The sequence below is a fragment of the Notolabrus celidotus genome, chromosome 5 (genome assembly GCF_009762535.1).
Source record: "Notolabrus celidotus isolate fNotCel1 chromosome 5, fNotCel1.pri, whole genome shotgun sequence".
Lineage (NCBI taxonomy): Eukaryota > Metazoa > Chordata > Actinopteri > Labriformes > Labridae > Notolabrus > Notolabrus celidotus.
The window spans coordinates 17,830,804-17,846,648 of record NC_048276.1 but is presented as its reverse complement, the minus strand read 5'-3'; the positions used below and the strand labels follow the sequence as shown (position 1 = coordinate 17,846,648).

The following is a 15,845-nucleotide window of genomic DNA, read 5'->3' as shown; positions in this document are numbered from 1 at the left end:
TGAAACAGGGTGATGGTAGAAAACTTGCTGTCGTTTGAAGAGACTTGGACAAAGTTCAAACCATCAGATCTTGATGTCATTTCAGCAGATTGAATTTAAACTAAATGCATTATCTCCTGAATCTGGTCTCTGTCTGCAGCTGTCAGTGGAAGTCGTTCAAGGAAGCTGAAGTGATTTCCTTCACTGAAACAGCCGATTCCCATCATCGCTAAAGTACTTTCGGCCGCTTTGGCCAACTTTTTGTTTTTCCCACGGTGGAGGTTATTCTTCAGAGCATCATATTCCTTTCAATGTCACAGTCTTGTTGAGCTGGCATAAATAAGTGACATATTTTTGTTAGAGTAAGACATTTATCTCATGGTTTTATCTACTCCAGACAGAACAAGAGCTCACATAACAGAAGACACCTTTCTTGCATAGATGAAGGTTTCACTCACCAGTCTGGTGTTGACTACAGGGAACATTAAAGCCAGCAGTGCTCCATTCAACATGTGGACCTGCAGCCTGGAAACACACACAGGGAAGAAAATAATATCCGTGACATGGAAATTAGACAAGATCTGACCAAAAGATAAAACTCACAGGAACATTTTTACCATCATTGCTTCATGGACACATTAGTTTGAATATTTCAGTGCTGATATAAGCACAGAGGAGCAGGTGTTTGAAAGCAATGCTGATGTTTTATGTTGCTGAAAATCAATCAGAGTCTTCCCTGAAGCTGTTAGTAGCATCTGTCCTTTATTTGCAGACTAGATCAGATCCAAGTGGGAGGTCATTTGAGTTTCTCTGTGCTGTTCAGTGTTTATGGCCTGAACAGCAACTTGTGAAATAAGACTAAAGGTGCAGTTATATGAGACGTCAAAGAGCAGACTTTCAGCTGAACTCACATACACATATTATCTATAGAGATTATTAGAAGGATGAATCGTTGTCACATGATGTTTTGTGGGTTCTAGGATTGATAATGGATGATGCACTCTGCCTCTGGCTCTCTGTGTTTTCATGCTAATAGTCAAAGCTTGCTGAGACACTGGTGCACAATACTGCAAGGACAACTAACAGAAACCAGAACTTTCTGATCAACTACTTATGTGGAGGCAGATATGATTCATATATTTCTCTTTTTCCTTTCATGAACTCCTTTTTAGGCTTTTACTGTTTCAATAAATCACAGGCTATTTGGTTGATTAGCTTAGATATCTGTGTGTTTATTTCAGCGCGTGCGTGTTTTCATTGTAAAGGCGAGGTTCTTGGTATAAGCCTGGTGGCTTATTGAACTCTCCTGACACACCCTTCTTCTACTACATATTCTGATTTTGTGCAATCACATATGCGTGCAAATAAACAAGTAAACAAATATGGAAAAGTTTAGAGTAGGCGTGACATTATACCTTTCTTGGGCTAATTTTGCACCATTATGACCACTCAAAGGCACTCAGAAGGCTGCACAACAACTTCAAGTTTAGCAGAGCCAAAATCATCCGCCTCTCCACACCCAACCTGTCTGACCTCAACAACAGAGCCATCATACGCAGAGCACGAACTACAACACTGGACCCCCAACACCCCCTCTACTCAGTCTTCACACTACTCCCATCTGGTTGCAGATACAGATCCCCTTAGTGTAGGCGAGCCCGGTTTGGCAGAAGCTTTGTTCCGTCAGCCATAGCACTGCTAAATAAAATGCCAATGTAATGTGTCCGGTGTGTTTATACTTGTCCAGTGTGCATATATGTGTCCTGTGTGTTAATGCGTCCAGTGTGTATATATGTGGGATGATGTGCACCATTGTTGTGAGGCTGGGTGGATGTTTATTGTTTATTGTGTTTATACATGTATTCTTGTACAGACGGTGACAACAAATCTCCTTATTAAGGACAAATAAAGATCTATCTATCTATCTATCTATCTATCTATCTATCTATCTATCTATCTATCTTATTGCTCTGCTAAATGAGCTGCAGACAGTGCTGAGAGTACTTAAAACAGTGTACCGTGATATGCAGATTGCTCTGCATGTAGGGATGGTGGTTGCTAAAAAACTTATTCTCCTCACATGGAAGTCTACCTCACCCCCCTGCTTCTTGCATTGGCTCAAAGACATGCTGTATGTTTTACAAATGGAAAAGTTGCGTTTGCACAAACTAAATACACAGAGTGAATTTTAGAGAGTTTGGGGACCTTTTTGGCACAATGTAAAATGAACCCGTCGTCATAGGATGGATTTGGGGAGCCTAAATTTAAACCTCTTTACACCAAGTATTCATGTCACCTGACATCATCCCTGAATTATTACTTTAGTAATAACAATTATGAAACACTATTTGTGTATTTCTGTGAACTGACAGCACAGTTTTTTTTGGTTGTTTATGTTTGTTTGTTTATCTTTCTCTCTGCTAACACTTATCTGTACCATTTGTTTGTTTAAAGCTGCTGTGAGGAACTTTTGATTTATATCGATTTTGGCGCCCCATTGTGGAAAAAGGGATACCTCTTATCTCTTGTTCTGTACATGCAAAAGTAGTGTTTTCAACAAAAACCTCACCCTGCTGTCTTTTAACAGCCAGATGTATCACTCAAAGTTATTATTTGCCATTAAAAAAAGCCGAAAAAGGGTGTTTTAAAAGCCAAATGTCAATCATGTGGTCTGACACCTACCCCCTCTGAGTGGTTTAAGGCATTAAAAATGACAACAGAGAAGGTATCAGTGTTGTTGTTTATGGTTTTGTTTGCTTTTGAGGTTCATAAAGAGGCCTCAGTGTTGGGTTCAGTCTGATTCTCAGCTGGTGAAAAACTCCTCATAGTGCCTTTAATTAAGTGTGTTTCAATTAGTACTGTATGATGCTCTGTTTTCAACATATTAGACTTTGTAAAATCGAAATACTATAAATAAAATTAAAAAAATAAAAATAAAAAAATGCGCCGGACACTCTGTTGGACAAACTATGTGAAAATGTTTCTAAATCAGCATCTCTTTCTATTTTACTATTTTGGGGGAAAAGGGTTAAAAGATGTAGCACATATTGAAAAATACACATTCCAATGCCAATCTATTCGTCATGAGCCAATGTCAATAAACGTTGTCAGTTTGGCAGTCTGACATTAAAAACTGGTTAGCTTTATACACAATCCAGTTCTGAGTCAGCAGTACCTTCTCAGCTACTTCTATCCCACTCACCATTCAGCGCACACAGCCTGTCTGATCCTGCAGACGGAGGGAGTGTTACCCTTGTTCAGTAAACATGAGGAGCAATGTTTCTTTAAAACAACAATTACTTTAAGAGCCACAGGGTGAGGAAAACCCAGGAGCTCCTGTGTCAGAGAGAAGATCTAAATCCATCTCCTCCAACTGTTTGTTTTGTCAAATGAGCCAAAATAACTGTTGTGACAGTGAAGGTCACAGGAAAAACAGCGCTGCTGGAGGAGTGTCTGTTCAAATGAGCAGGGCTGTCAATCATTCTTTTTGGGACGAATCTGCTGCATGCACGTTTAGAATTAACAGAGTTATTCATCATTAGCAACCATATACAAAACTGGGAACTTTCTGAATAAGCAATGGTTTATTTACTGCCAGTTCTACAGAGAAAAATAAGTGCTCCTCTTCTTCACTGTGTTGTAAATTGCCTCGTCTCACACCTACCCAATTGCGGTGATTATAGGCATTAAAAATTATGATACAGAGTAAATTGTCAATCTTCTTGCTAATGCTTTCATTTGCTTTTGTGGGTCATTAAGAAGCGTCACTGTCAATTTCACTCTGTTTTATAAGCAGTTAAAAACTCCTCACAGGAGCTCTGAGATAGAGCTGGATTAGTGCAGAGGGAGGACGCACATATTATGGATGGAAAGAGATGTTAGAAGTTTGTTTCGTCCTCCCAAAGTCGTTACAGTCTGACAAATTTGAGACCTTTTTCCAGAGCTTTCATCGTGTTGCTAAAAGTTGTTAAATTAAGTGTTTTTACCACAAATTCTGCATCAACCTGATACAATTTTAGGTGTTACTTTTTATGAATGGCTACATGATAAGTCCTGATCAAGCGGCAACCTCCGGTCTCAAACTATGAAGCCCATGCAGAAGTGTTATAAACTGCAATTCATCCAGAATCTTTCTAACGCGACGGTTCAGAAGTTATTAAGATTACAAGTTTTTGCCCAAATAAGGACATGACTGATTTGACTCCTGGTCGCGAACACATAGCTGTTACCTAGGAGTCTCAAACTCCGCCCCTTCACGTCACACTATGCCTGGTTGAGTTCCGCATTTCCAATATGGCTGCCACCGTCGATTGGCTTCAAAACAGCGCTCAGGAACAGATGGGTGACGTAACGGATACTATGTCCCTATTTCATACAGTCTATGGTCCTGATTCTTGTTCCTGTTCCTAAAATTAAACAGATAAATCTGCCTCACTTTCCCCAAGCCGCATCAGAGCTGTTGACTCACTTCTAATTCGATCCAAACTTTTCTGTGACTGCTGCTTCTCATTAAAAACCTTCAAATGCTGAAACACATGAATTTCCACTGTGAGGCTGTCACTGATAGGATATTCTAGAGAAACTGAATGAGGAGGAGCAGCCATTAGAGGGAGGACTGTGGTTGAGTGGCTGTAAACCTCCAACTTCTCAGCAAAGAAACCAGCTCATTTTACAGCACCCTGCAGTTGTGTGGTAAACATGGCTGTTGGTGGTTTGATAGAAAAAAGGCAAATGATTGACTGACTTCCTCATTAAAACAGAGGTTATACTGTAAACAGACAGAGACACATTTCTGCTGCTGTTTGTATAAAGCAGCTGCTCAAGGAGGGACTGCTGAGGTAGTGAATCACACTGTCTGTCACTATTAAACCTGAGCTCACACCTACAGAAGCACTCATAGTTTCAATGAATGGATATCAATTTTTCATGCAATTCTTTTCAGGGAATATTTCACCACATATGAGACCCAGAAGAAAAAAAAGTTTGATATTTTATTTTTTTAGATAATACAAGTATTGGGGTTGAAAGAAACATATTACAGCAAAAAAAAAAAAATTCACTTCTATAGTAGGAACACATCAGAACATTAACATATAATTTTAAAATGCATACTCAACCCTTTAAAGTCACCTAAATCAAATGTTTAACTGATTTGATGTGTAAGTGTGTGTATTTGCATGTGTGTGTGTGCATGTGTGATTGTGTGTGTGCATGTAAAATCCTCTCAGCCTCACTCAGCCCTCTGCTACCTGGAGTACTGAAATTGGTTAAACACAGATGTATTTAGTCCTGCTGTCCACTACAAAGGACACTGAATAAAAGTTGTGTTTTGAAAGGGTTAAAATGACTTTACATTTTTGAAATCTTACTAAATTGAGGTTAAGACTCTTACATTGAAGAATCAATTTGATTATAAGCAAAAGAAACATGATATCTGCAACAACAAAAAAAAAGACCCCTCACCTCCTTTGGTGCCATAAAATGTGGAAGTTGAGATTGCAGCCATTTTGAAAATAAAGTTCTTGTGCTCTGTTGGCCACATCCCCACAAGTGAGACATCATTAGAAGGCCCAGCATGTCCTCTTGACAGGACAGTGGGGTTTTTAGAGACTGCATATATGGTGCTTAACTTAGATGGCTAAAATACATGTCCTCCACTGAGGACAAAAATGAATTGCCGGGTCTCAGGAGGAAACAGATCATATATTTTCTCACTGTCTTGCATCCTTGTATTAACTCAGCGAATCATATAACTCAAGGTTATTTAACCATTTCCTGCTTGTTAGGCTACTAAACGGACTGTAGAAGAAACTGGCTGTCGTGTGATGACAGATACAGCACCTATGACTTCCCTGTAGTGCTTGGACTGGGCTAGATAAACTTGTCTTACTTTATGAGACTTCATCCTGACTGATAACTTTCGGAGTATTTTGAGTTCGTATTTTGTTTTCCAAAGATGAGAAACTTGTTTTAATGCCCTCCATAAAGCTTCATAAACACTCTACTTTATGATCCTCTCAGGTGGCACGCACCTTGATTTAACTGTCACCCTCACAGCAGCCGTTCACTGTGACTCCCATGGGCACCACAAAGTGACCCTGCTCTGTATTTATTCCTGCGCGAATGTTACTTTGTGTTCCCTCGGGCAAAAACAAGGACATTCTCCAGATTAATTAGCTGTCCAGAGCAGAACCGTTTAACAGGACAGAGGACTATAAACCCGACAAATTCATTACAATAAAGTCAGAGCGGAAACCCAATTTACACTCCAGGAGCCAACAAGTACCAACATGAAAGTGGTGATTGCTTTTACATGACAATGAAATCTTGGGCTAAATTTGCTCTGCCTGCCTCATTATTTTGTACAGTGTTCAGGATTTGCATTTGTTACAGGTTGAAAGGTTTAAAAGGAAGATAAATAACTACAAGATGCAAAAACAGAGTCAGGTGCTGGAAATTAATATCACTTGGGATGTAACCGCTTCATTGGACAGTTCAAAACTGGTACACATTCATAAAAGCTGACTCAAATTGGTGAGATGAGAATCATGGTGTAACTTTTTTGAACAGCAGAGTGCGCTGTCTGTCATTGACTTCTCTTTTCAAGGTCATTACATCCCTTACATCTTGACCCGGAATAGAGGCGGACGGACATGACGGCAGCAGGTGAAGATTATGCTGTTGAGGTTGCACCATTAAGGCCAAATTCCACCAGGACCATCTCCGATCCGTCACAGCACCAGATCTGATAGGTTTCTATTCTAGTCAATCTGTTAACCCCCACTGGATCCGCTCCGTTGTATTCTGGCTGCGTCTCTGATCTGGCAGGTCGGAACGCAACGGATCAGATACGGACTGGCACGGATCTGGTGGAAGTCCCGTGTTAGTGTTTCTCATACATAGGCTAAACCTGGACAAGTTTAGCATTGTTTGACATTGGATAAACTACAGAATTCTCTCTCTCGCCACTACTTTAGTGTAAGTTGTGTCTCTACACCTTCTCTGCAGGTGAGAGAGAGAAAAAGACATCACAGAGACACATAAGAGCTAATGCCTCTTAAAGGAGGTGCTAAAAACTTCAAAAATTTTAACTGATGATCTTTCTCCATTGATCATATATTAAAATAATAGCATTTTTTGCATTGCGTTCACATTATGAAGAGATTTAAACTGTCATCATTAGCAGTGACTTAATGTAATCTATTGCTTGCAGTCTCCTACCCATCTGCCTCCTCTCTCTGGCTGCCTCTGTGAATGGTATTTACGGCTGTACAGGTGCAGCTCAAACAATTAGAATATCTGGAAAAAGTTCAATATTTTTTGTCACTCATTTCAGAAAGTGAAACTCATATATTATATTGATTCATTACACATACAGTGACATATTTCAAGCCTTTATTTCTTGTAATTTTGATGATTATGGCTTACAGATCACGAAAACCAAAATTCAGTTTCTCAGAAAAGTAGAATATTGTGAAAAAGTTCAATATTGGAAACTCCTGGTGTCACACCCTAATCAGCTAATTAACTCAAAACACCTGCAAAGGTTTCCTGAGACTTTAAATAGTCTCTCAAGATATTCTAACTTTTTGAGCTGCACCTGTACAGCTCAAAAAGACATGAATGAATCTAAAATGTTTACTGCAGAGAGATTCGTCTCAGGGCAGGTTAAGTGTCAAACACTTGATTCTGATTGGTCGAAACCTTAGACTGTATCAAATATGGACGTGTGTCTCTCATTGGAAGACTCGTAATCTTAATACCTTCGGAATTGCAACATTAGAAAAAAATCCCCCCCCCCCTCACAGTGTGTGCCGATTGAGAAATGAGCTATCCAGACCACACTGGTCATTTGTACCAGGCTGTAAACATGTTTATTTCTGCTGTAAAGATCGTCTTTCCCATTCATGTGTATGTGACTTCTGGTACTTCCAGAGCCAGCCTCAAGCAGATTCTCCATGAACTGCAGTTTTTAGCACTTCCACAATGGACTCATATTTTTAGACTGGAGGTTGCCGCTTGGTCAAAACCCCATAAAAAGGTGACTCATTCATAAAACCAAAGTGACGCAAGGGACAACCTGATCACACACGTCATATCAAATCAATCTGTATAGAGCAGTCTGGCATGTTTCAGCTTTGCCTGTTGACACTGTGGCAAAAATATTAGTGATCGTTAGCATCAACCTCACGTCCACTCCACAAACATGTTAGTTTTTGAGCGTCTAGCTGTCCTGTTAAGTGTTCATGTTGCTGTACACATGGCATGAAACTTGTTGCTCATGGGTGTAAATTTGGGATCAGCACATAATTGGTGGTAATAGAGAGGATGGGCCAATCACCACTAATGGCTGAACAGGCTGGCAGTGGCAGATTCCAGTAACCAGGGGTTCAATCAGCGCACTCCTATTTGTTACAAAACAGGAAATAAAGTAACCCGTAAAAAAGGCAAAATATAAGCATTACTATTAACATTTTTGGGTCAATCTCTGCTTTATAGCTTGAGCATAAACTGTAAATACGTTTTTAATCTAGTTTTTATATTGGTTAATTATTAATATGCATGAATCTAAAATTTTAACTGCAGAGAAATGCGTCTCAGGGCAGGTTAAGTGTCAAACACTTGATTCTGATTGGTCAAAACTAGAGCTGGGCGATATTGAAAAAGATGTTATCACGATCAAATTTTCCTATCAGTCGATATTGATAATTATCACGATAAATATCAAATCATTCTCTTATTTGAATTTAAAGGTAGACTTTTGGTCCTGAGTGAAAGTTGAAGACAGTTTGTTGGCTCGTGTCTGGAGTCAGTTCTCTGATAAACTTCTTGAATCCTTCAAATACCTCTAACCCTGTGATATGATTGGCTGTTCGGTGCCATCCTCTTCTTCTGTCTAATGTTTGGTGACATCTAGCTTTAAAAAGGCAAAATAAAAGCATCACTATTAACATTTTTGGGTCAATCTCTGCTCTAAAGCTTGAGCATAAACTGGGTTACTTACACCTTTAATACATCCTGAAGAGGTTGGTTTGTAAAACTGTTGTATGACGAGTTGAGCGTATCATTACGCCTTCAACTATTACCAAATGAACAGTTCAATGTGACTGAATACAACAAGTACAAAACAGTGGGGGTAAATCTGCTCACCTGAATACAATCATTGCTGTTTTGCATGGTGGGCAGGCCAGCAGGAAGATCTGTTAAAAAAAGAAGAGAAATCACATTAACCTCACAGTCGTTATTAAGAAACAGCTTGAACGCTTCGACAGCTTCAAGCGCTCAGTTCTGTAAGTAAAGAAAATGAACAAATTGCTGTAACAAGTTCTATTAAATAATAAGAGCAGGAGGCTGGAACAGGGAGTCCCACAGGCAACTTTAAAGTGCTTCGAATAAGAAAACAAAACGCAGCGTTAACACGAGACCCAAGAGAACAGCCGAACAATCAGAGAGTGAATTTGAAAGCACTGAACTGGCTGCCAAGTATCGGCATTTATGTGTTTTATTGCCTGGTTTATATTCAAACAAACAATCTGAGCAAGATTGCTTATGAAACAGAGAAAGAGAATCAATTTTCATTAGACCAGCAGGAACATGGGACGTGTATAAATCTTGGAGTGTTTGAGCCTCATCAGCTGAGTGTAACAGACCTGACGTGCTTACGAGCTACGAGACAAACACAAACCTTGGACTCAGAAGTCCTGGTTATATTTGAAGCAGATTCACAAAGATTCACCTCTGTCAAAAGCATTCATACGAGTACATTAGCTTTATGATTAAAGGAGAATACAGGTCACAATGTGTATCTCAGTCATACATCTCCTCTTTGCTCAGTGGCTGTGTGACTGCTGAGGCCTGGAGGAAACCGCAAACATGGATTACCTCAAAACGCCAAGTGACACAAGAAAAAGTTGCTTTGCCCGTGAGGCAGCAGCCGCAGAAAACATTACATGAAAGCAATTTGAAAGCCCACAGGCCCGGGGTTATATCTGAGGGATTGCTCTGCTGGAAACTATCAGCTCATATTAACCTGCACCACAAACTAAAAGGAAAGTTTGTTTTAGCAGTTTGACACCAGCTGTAACAAACAAAAGATTCAGGACAAGGTGGGGGTGAAGTTAATTTGCACTGTTGAACTTTGAAACACATACAAACATTTGACACACCTTTGTAAAAAATCTACTTTGTGTAAATTAACAATCAGAGCATTTGAATCTTCATTTTAGAGTAAAAGTGTATGAAAACTATTTTCCTTTCTTTCTTTCTTTCTTTCTTTCTTTCTTTAACCAGGTGAGACTCATTGAGATTTAAAACCTCCTTTTCAAGAGTGACCTGGCCAAGACGGCAGCACAAAACAGGTTACAACACACAACAAGTACACAAAACAACATAAATAAAATACGGCCACATTGAATTCCTTCAGAGTTACAAGATGTGTCAGTTTCAAGTCCTTCTGCACATCATTCCAGGTAAACAGGGCTGAAAATGTAAAAGTCTTTTTGCCCAGTTCAGTTCTGACTCTCTGGACCTGCAACTGTATGATGTCCTGAGAGCGCAGGCCACATCGACTGAGGTTTCTACACATGTGTACACACAAGTATGTAGAGAGAAGTCCAAGAATAGATTTATAAATCAGTGTTAATTTCGTTAATGAAATTATGACAATAAAATGTTTGTCAACGACTAATTTTTTCATGACGAAAAACGAGACTATGACGAGCTTAAGTGCATCACTGATTATAAAAACTGACGAAAATATGTTTAGTCTTTGTTGACGAGACGAAAACTTTAGTCGCGGACTGTCGGACATTAAGAATTCATGTTTCCCCCGCTGTGCGTCTAATTTTTAGAAATAAAAGTGATTCATTCCAGTGACAGGCTGAGTTATTATCTGAGGGACACATTTTGGTCACTACCTGCAGCAGGTGTGCTTTATAAACCAGCTCTCCCCGCCTCCATGCATCTGTCTCATCTTCATTGAGGAGTTTTACCCCGGTGTGTGTTAGTGACAAAGACACAACCGGGGGACCTCTGTTTACTATTTGATGTTTGCCGTCGTTGCCGCTATTACCGTAAAAAGCTCCCGTCTTCAGCTTGATTTAATCCAGTTTGGTGATACATCAGACACATTTAGTAAGTTTTGATCAACTCCTAGTCATCAAAGATGCAGATGCATTTCAGAGTGCCGTGAACTGACTGTCTGTTCAGTGCGCCTGTCACTGCAGGTGCATTCAAGGGCCGTCGTAAATGTGCAATACATCCCTTTCATGGCATTTTTCTGTGAGTCAAGAGAATCAAAATACAGTCACAGTGGTCACATCAAGAATGTATTCTTTTGATTTTTTTGTAGGGAAAGGCTGAATTATTTAACTTAAGATATTACACAAGCAAAAGTGTTAAAGGGGTGAAATGTTGACGATTTTAACTCCTGGTACAACACTGATACCAATATCTGATCGACTACATGAATTATTTAGAGAGTGAAGATGTTTCGGCAAAGATAATACTAAAATGTTTTGAGTTTTGGTCGACTAAAACTAGACTGTAACTATAAAGGGCTGAAAAGACTAAAATGTGACTAAAACTAACAGGCATTTTCGTCTAAAGACTAAGACTAAGACTAAATCTAAAATATCGGCCAAAATTAACACTGTTATAAATAAGAATCAGCCAGTGAGACTGTGCGACAGCATATAAGGAACAGTGCTGCAACCGGTAATAAAACGCAACGCACAATGATATACAGTATCTAATTTCTTTAAAAACTGATCAGGAGCATTCATAAAAAGCAGGTCTCCATAGTCAAACATGGGTAAAAAAGTTGTGGTGATCAAATGTTTTCTGCCTTTCAATGAAAAACATGATTTATTGCTAAAAAGAAGCCCAATTTCAGCTTTAACTTCGAAATGAGTTTATCAATGTGCAGTTTAAAGGACAGGTTCTCATCAAGCAGAAGGCCTAAGTATTTATAAGATGTGATCATTTCAATTTCAACCCCATGAGCAGTAGACAACCTGGGAAGGTGAGATGGAAGCTGTTTGCCATTTGAAAATAGCGTGGTCTATGGTCTAAAACTACTTTTTACACATAAAAAAATGTTAGCCAAAGCTGACAGATGTGCTTCTGGGGTATTAGCAAGTCTTTTAAGAGGATTATTACTGTTAGCAAACACTGGGTGTACACTTGTAATGAGTGTGGGGTAAAGCTGCCTGAAGGAAAACTTTGTCACTCAAATCCTTTGTTTGATGTCTGAGACTTTAAAACAATTAAATGTCAATCTCTTGAACTGATCCCCAAAGAGCTGAGTGTTAAAGTAAATGAAGAACAGACATGATGAAGTAGAGAAACAAATTCTCAATCATTATTTTATTATTCTCCTAGTATAAAAATACACGCTAATTTATTCTAAAGTCTGTTTTTTACTGCATAACAGCTGTTATCAAGCCTTTTATTTAAGGTCAAGTTTTTTTCTCACACTGCCACTGGCCATGTCAATTTTGGTGGCAGTGTAGTCACTGCCCTCTCACCTTTCAGCCCCTCTCGTGCCACCTCTGCCTCAAGCTAGCATACTCAACAACTGCTCCCAAATTTAGCCCCTTAGCTCCTGTTGGCTCCTGTTAGCTAGAGCAACACCACTGTCCAAGTTACTCTGAGTCACAGAGACACACTCTCTCTTCTCTGTGATGCCGAGCAATGAACAAAAACTCACACCCCTGCTTAGCTTGTTAGTGAGCTGGGTAGGTATCACATGCCGCCTTGTTATGCTAAATGATTAAAAGGAGACAGCGTTTTTTTGTGTTTATTCAAAGCAGCAGCAGCTTCATGTTTGATTCAGAGCGGCTCTGACATTGTTTTGTTTGTCTTTCAAACAGGAGCGAACCGTTGAGGCAGATGTTGAGAGTGCTTGCTAAAGAGGCTGGTTATGAAATGTGACATTACAAGAAAAAAGTGTGAGGACATTTAGGTTTAAGACATTGCAACTACAACAGACAGTTGAAAGAGAAGACATGTTTTCTATTAGGTAATGACAGTGAGCTAAAAAACTGACGAAATGTCATCTGAAATTATTGCCATAAGTTATCAACATTTATGCAATTTGTTCATATGATTATTAGGGGTGGTTAATCGGTCCGATTTCCCGATTCGATTCGATTCCGATTATTGAGGTCCCGATTCGATTACCAACCGATTTTCGATTATTAACGATTCTCGATCAGCGATTATTGATTTTCTGTTTGACAGTAACCCAATAATCATTGATTATATCAACATCCACCTAAAGGTCAAAGTCACATTTTGCTGTCATGTTTATATAAACTGATATCATATTTAAATGGGATTTAGGTACCATGTAAATTTACTCGTCATCACTGATACTGCAAGGTCCACTTCCTGCATCTCCTACCCATTAAAATCTAAACAGATGCCATAAACTCTCTACTCATGCATCTCCTCACCTTTCCAACACAGGACAATGCACCACAGTGCCTAAATGTTGGCATGAATGCAGGAATTGTGCGCAAAATACTCAATGCTCCCAAATCTTGCAGGTATAGTGCAGGAAAATCCTGCACAAAAGTGCAATAATGTTCATACTGTGTCACAGAAAGCAATTGTACGGTTGTGTTCAGGACAGACAGTCAGTTTGTCTCACTGGTGCTCCAGCTTGGTCTCTAATACCAAGGGTCCCGGTCAAGCGGCAACCTCCGGTCTCAAACTATGAAGCCCATGCGGAAGTGTTATAAACTGCAATTCATCAAGAATCCGCTTGAGGCTGGCTGCAGAAATAACGGAAACCACATAGACACCAATTCAAAAAAGACGATCTTTGCAGCATTAATAAACATGTTTACAGCCTTGTTCATAAAAACGGCTTGGCTCTACGTAGCTAATTTCTCTATCGGCGCACACTGTACAGTGGGTGAATTTTCTTCTAACGCGACGGTTCAGAAGATATTAAGATTATGAGTTTATGCCAAAATAAAGACATGACTGACTTGACTCCTGGACGGGAACACAGCTGTTGGCTAGGAGGCTCAAACCTCGCCTCTTAACATCACACTATGCCTGGTTGAGTTCCGCATTTCCAATATGGCTGCCGCCATCGATCCAAAACAGGGCTCGGAAACAGATGGGTGACATCACGGATACTACGTCCATCTTTTATACAGTCTATGGTCCTGTCATCTTTGTGTCCAGCACAATGTCTGTACATCAACATGGACGCCATAAGTGTTCACTGACTGTGAAGTCCAAAGATTTAGAGCTCCTCCTGCTGACTGGCTGGAGTACAGGTCATAAACCCTACCTCCCTCATGTTAACAGATGGAACATGGGTCAAACTCTAAATTCAAAATACAAGTCAAATACACTTTTTCCCAACATGGTTTCTGTCATTATAGTTGCTTTTATCATGATGATTTACAGTTGTGCTCATGAGTTTGCATACCCTGGCAGAATTTATGGTTTCTTGGGTAGTTTCTGTTGTCATTATGATTTAAAAAGAGTAAACACAGTTGTTTGATAAAAACTTTGCTTCACCCAACCACTAACCATGAGTGAAAGTTTTTCTCGTATCATTCATATTCTCTGAAAAATGGCCCAAAAAAATCTAAAATTCTGCCAGGGTATGCAAACTTATGACCACAACTGTATGTCCAAAGTGTTCATTTTTATGAGAAGTTAAGTTATAATCAGTTATTTGATTTAAAAAAAGATGACTGACAGTTCTGTTGATGAATGTGGGCTCTTGCAGCGCTCTGTATGGGATTAGTGGAGTAAGTATGTTTAAGCTTACATAAAAAAAAAGAAAAAACTCCCCAAAATGTCCACATATTTCCTTTGTGAAGCATTCAATGCCAGAATTTCCCTTGAATACAAAAAATGATTTTGGGCCCCGAGTTCCTATTAAACAAAAAAAGTATTGGGGACCCTTCAATACCTCAGAGACCCACTCAAATCACCAACCCTGGGTCTCAGGGACTGACTACATTAACTAACTATCAGCATCATCGACTCATTCATAGAAACAGTTGCACTGAGTACAACTGATGGAGGTGGGTTGTGTGTCCAATTTATAATATAATTAAAGTCCGAATTGCTCTCTGAACCTCTTCTGTATTTTCACTCTACACTCAAAAATGAGGATGTTGTTTCTGTCAATAAGGACTTGTCTGACTACTTGTTGCTTGTTGGTCTACACTTAAACTAAACAAATAATCCAACTGTCACTGTTGACACACTGTTGCTCCACACAAACCAATGTTCCTTTAACAACGCATTAATCTAAGCCTATTTTATAACATTTCTGGGAAAGCAAACACCAGCTAATCAGATCTAAAAGGCCGCCTCAGTCTTAAACCAGGACTAATCCCTGTCGGAGATGCCGGCCCACCAAGTCCTGTTCTTAATAATAGGCGGGAGGCACGCTTAACTATAATCTAGTGCTGCAAAGACTTGAACTGAAAATCCTGGGCTTTACCCGATCTATCCACACCAAACAAAGTCTGAAACTCTCACAATGTCTTATCAAAATCAATTCATCTTGTTGTTTTCTGTTTGGTCATGTAAACTGAGACATGTTATTTCATCCAGACCTACCTACACGTGGGTGTACTATGTGGGTCAAAGAGCAGTGGTTTCCTGGTGTGTTTTACTGTCATCACTGGCTGTAAGAATGTGTTGAGTCTGCTACATGTTCAATTTAACTTACAGCAGCAAGGTTAAAAGAAACAGGATATTCAAATGTGTGTTTTTGTAGTTTGTTATTCGTTAGCTATGTTTGTGTTCTTTACATTGACAAATGATAATTGCTCCTTGGGTTGTTTGTTTCTCAATGTTTTCATAGTTTGCATAGTCAAGCAGGT

The 15,845-nt window shown here is 39.4% G+C and overlaps 1 protein-coding gene across 1 annotated transcript in view; it reads right to left on the bottom strand.

The window, feature by feature from the left end:
* LOC117813060 (transmembrane protein 164) overlaps positions 1 to 15,845 on the bottom strand; it is a 43,164-nt gene that overhangs the window by 11,944 nt on the left and 15,375 nt on the right. The window contains 2 exon segments of the mRNA XM_034684126.1: positions 438 to 504; positions 9,130 to 9,179. Of these exon segments, the coding sequence (XP_034540017.1) occupies positions 438 to 504; positions 9,130 to 9,179 (117 nt within the window).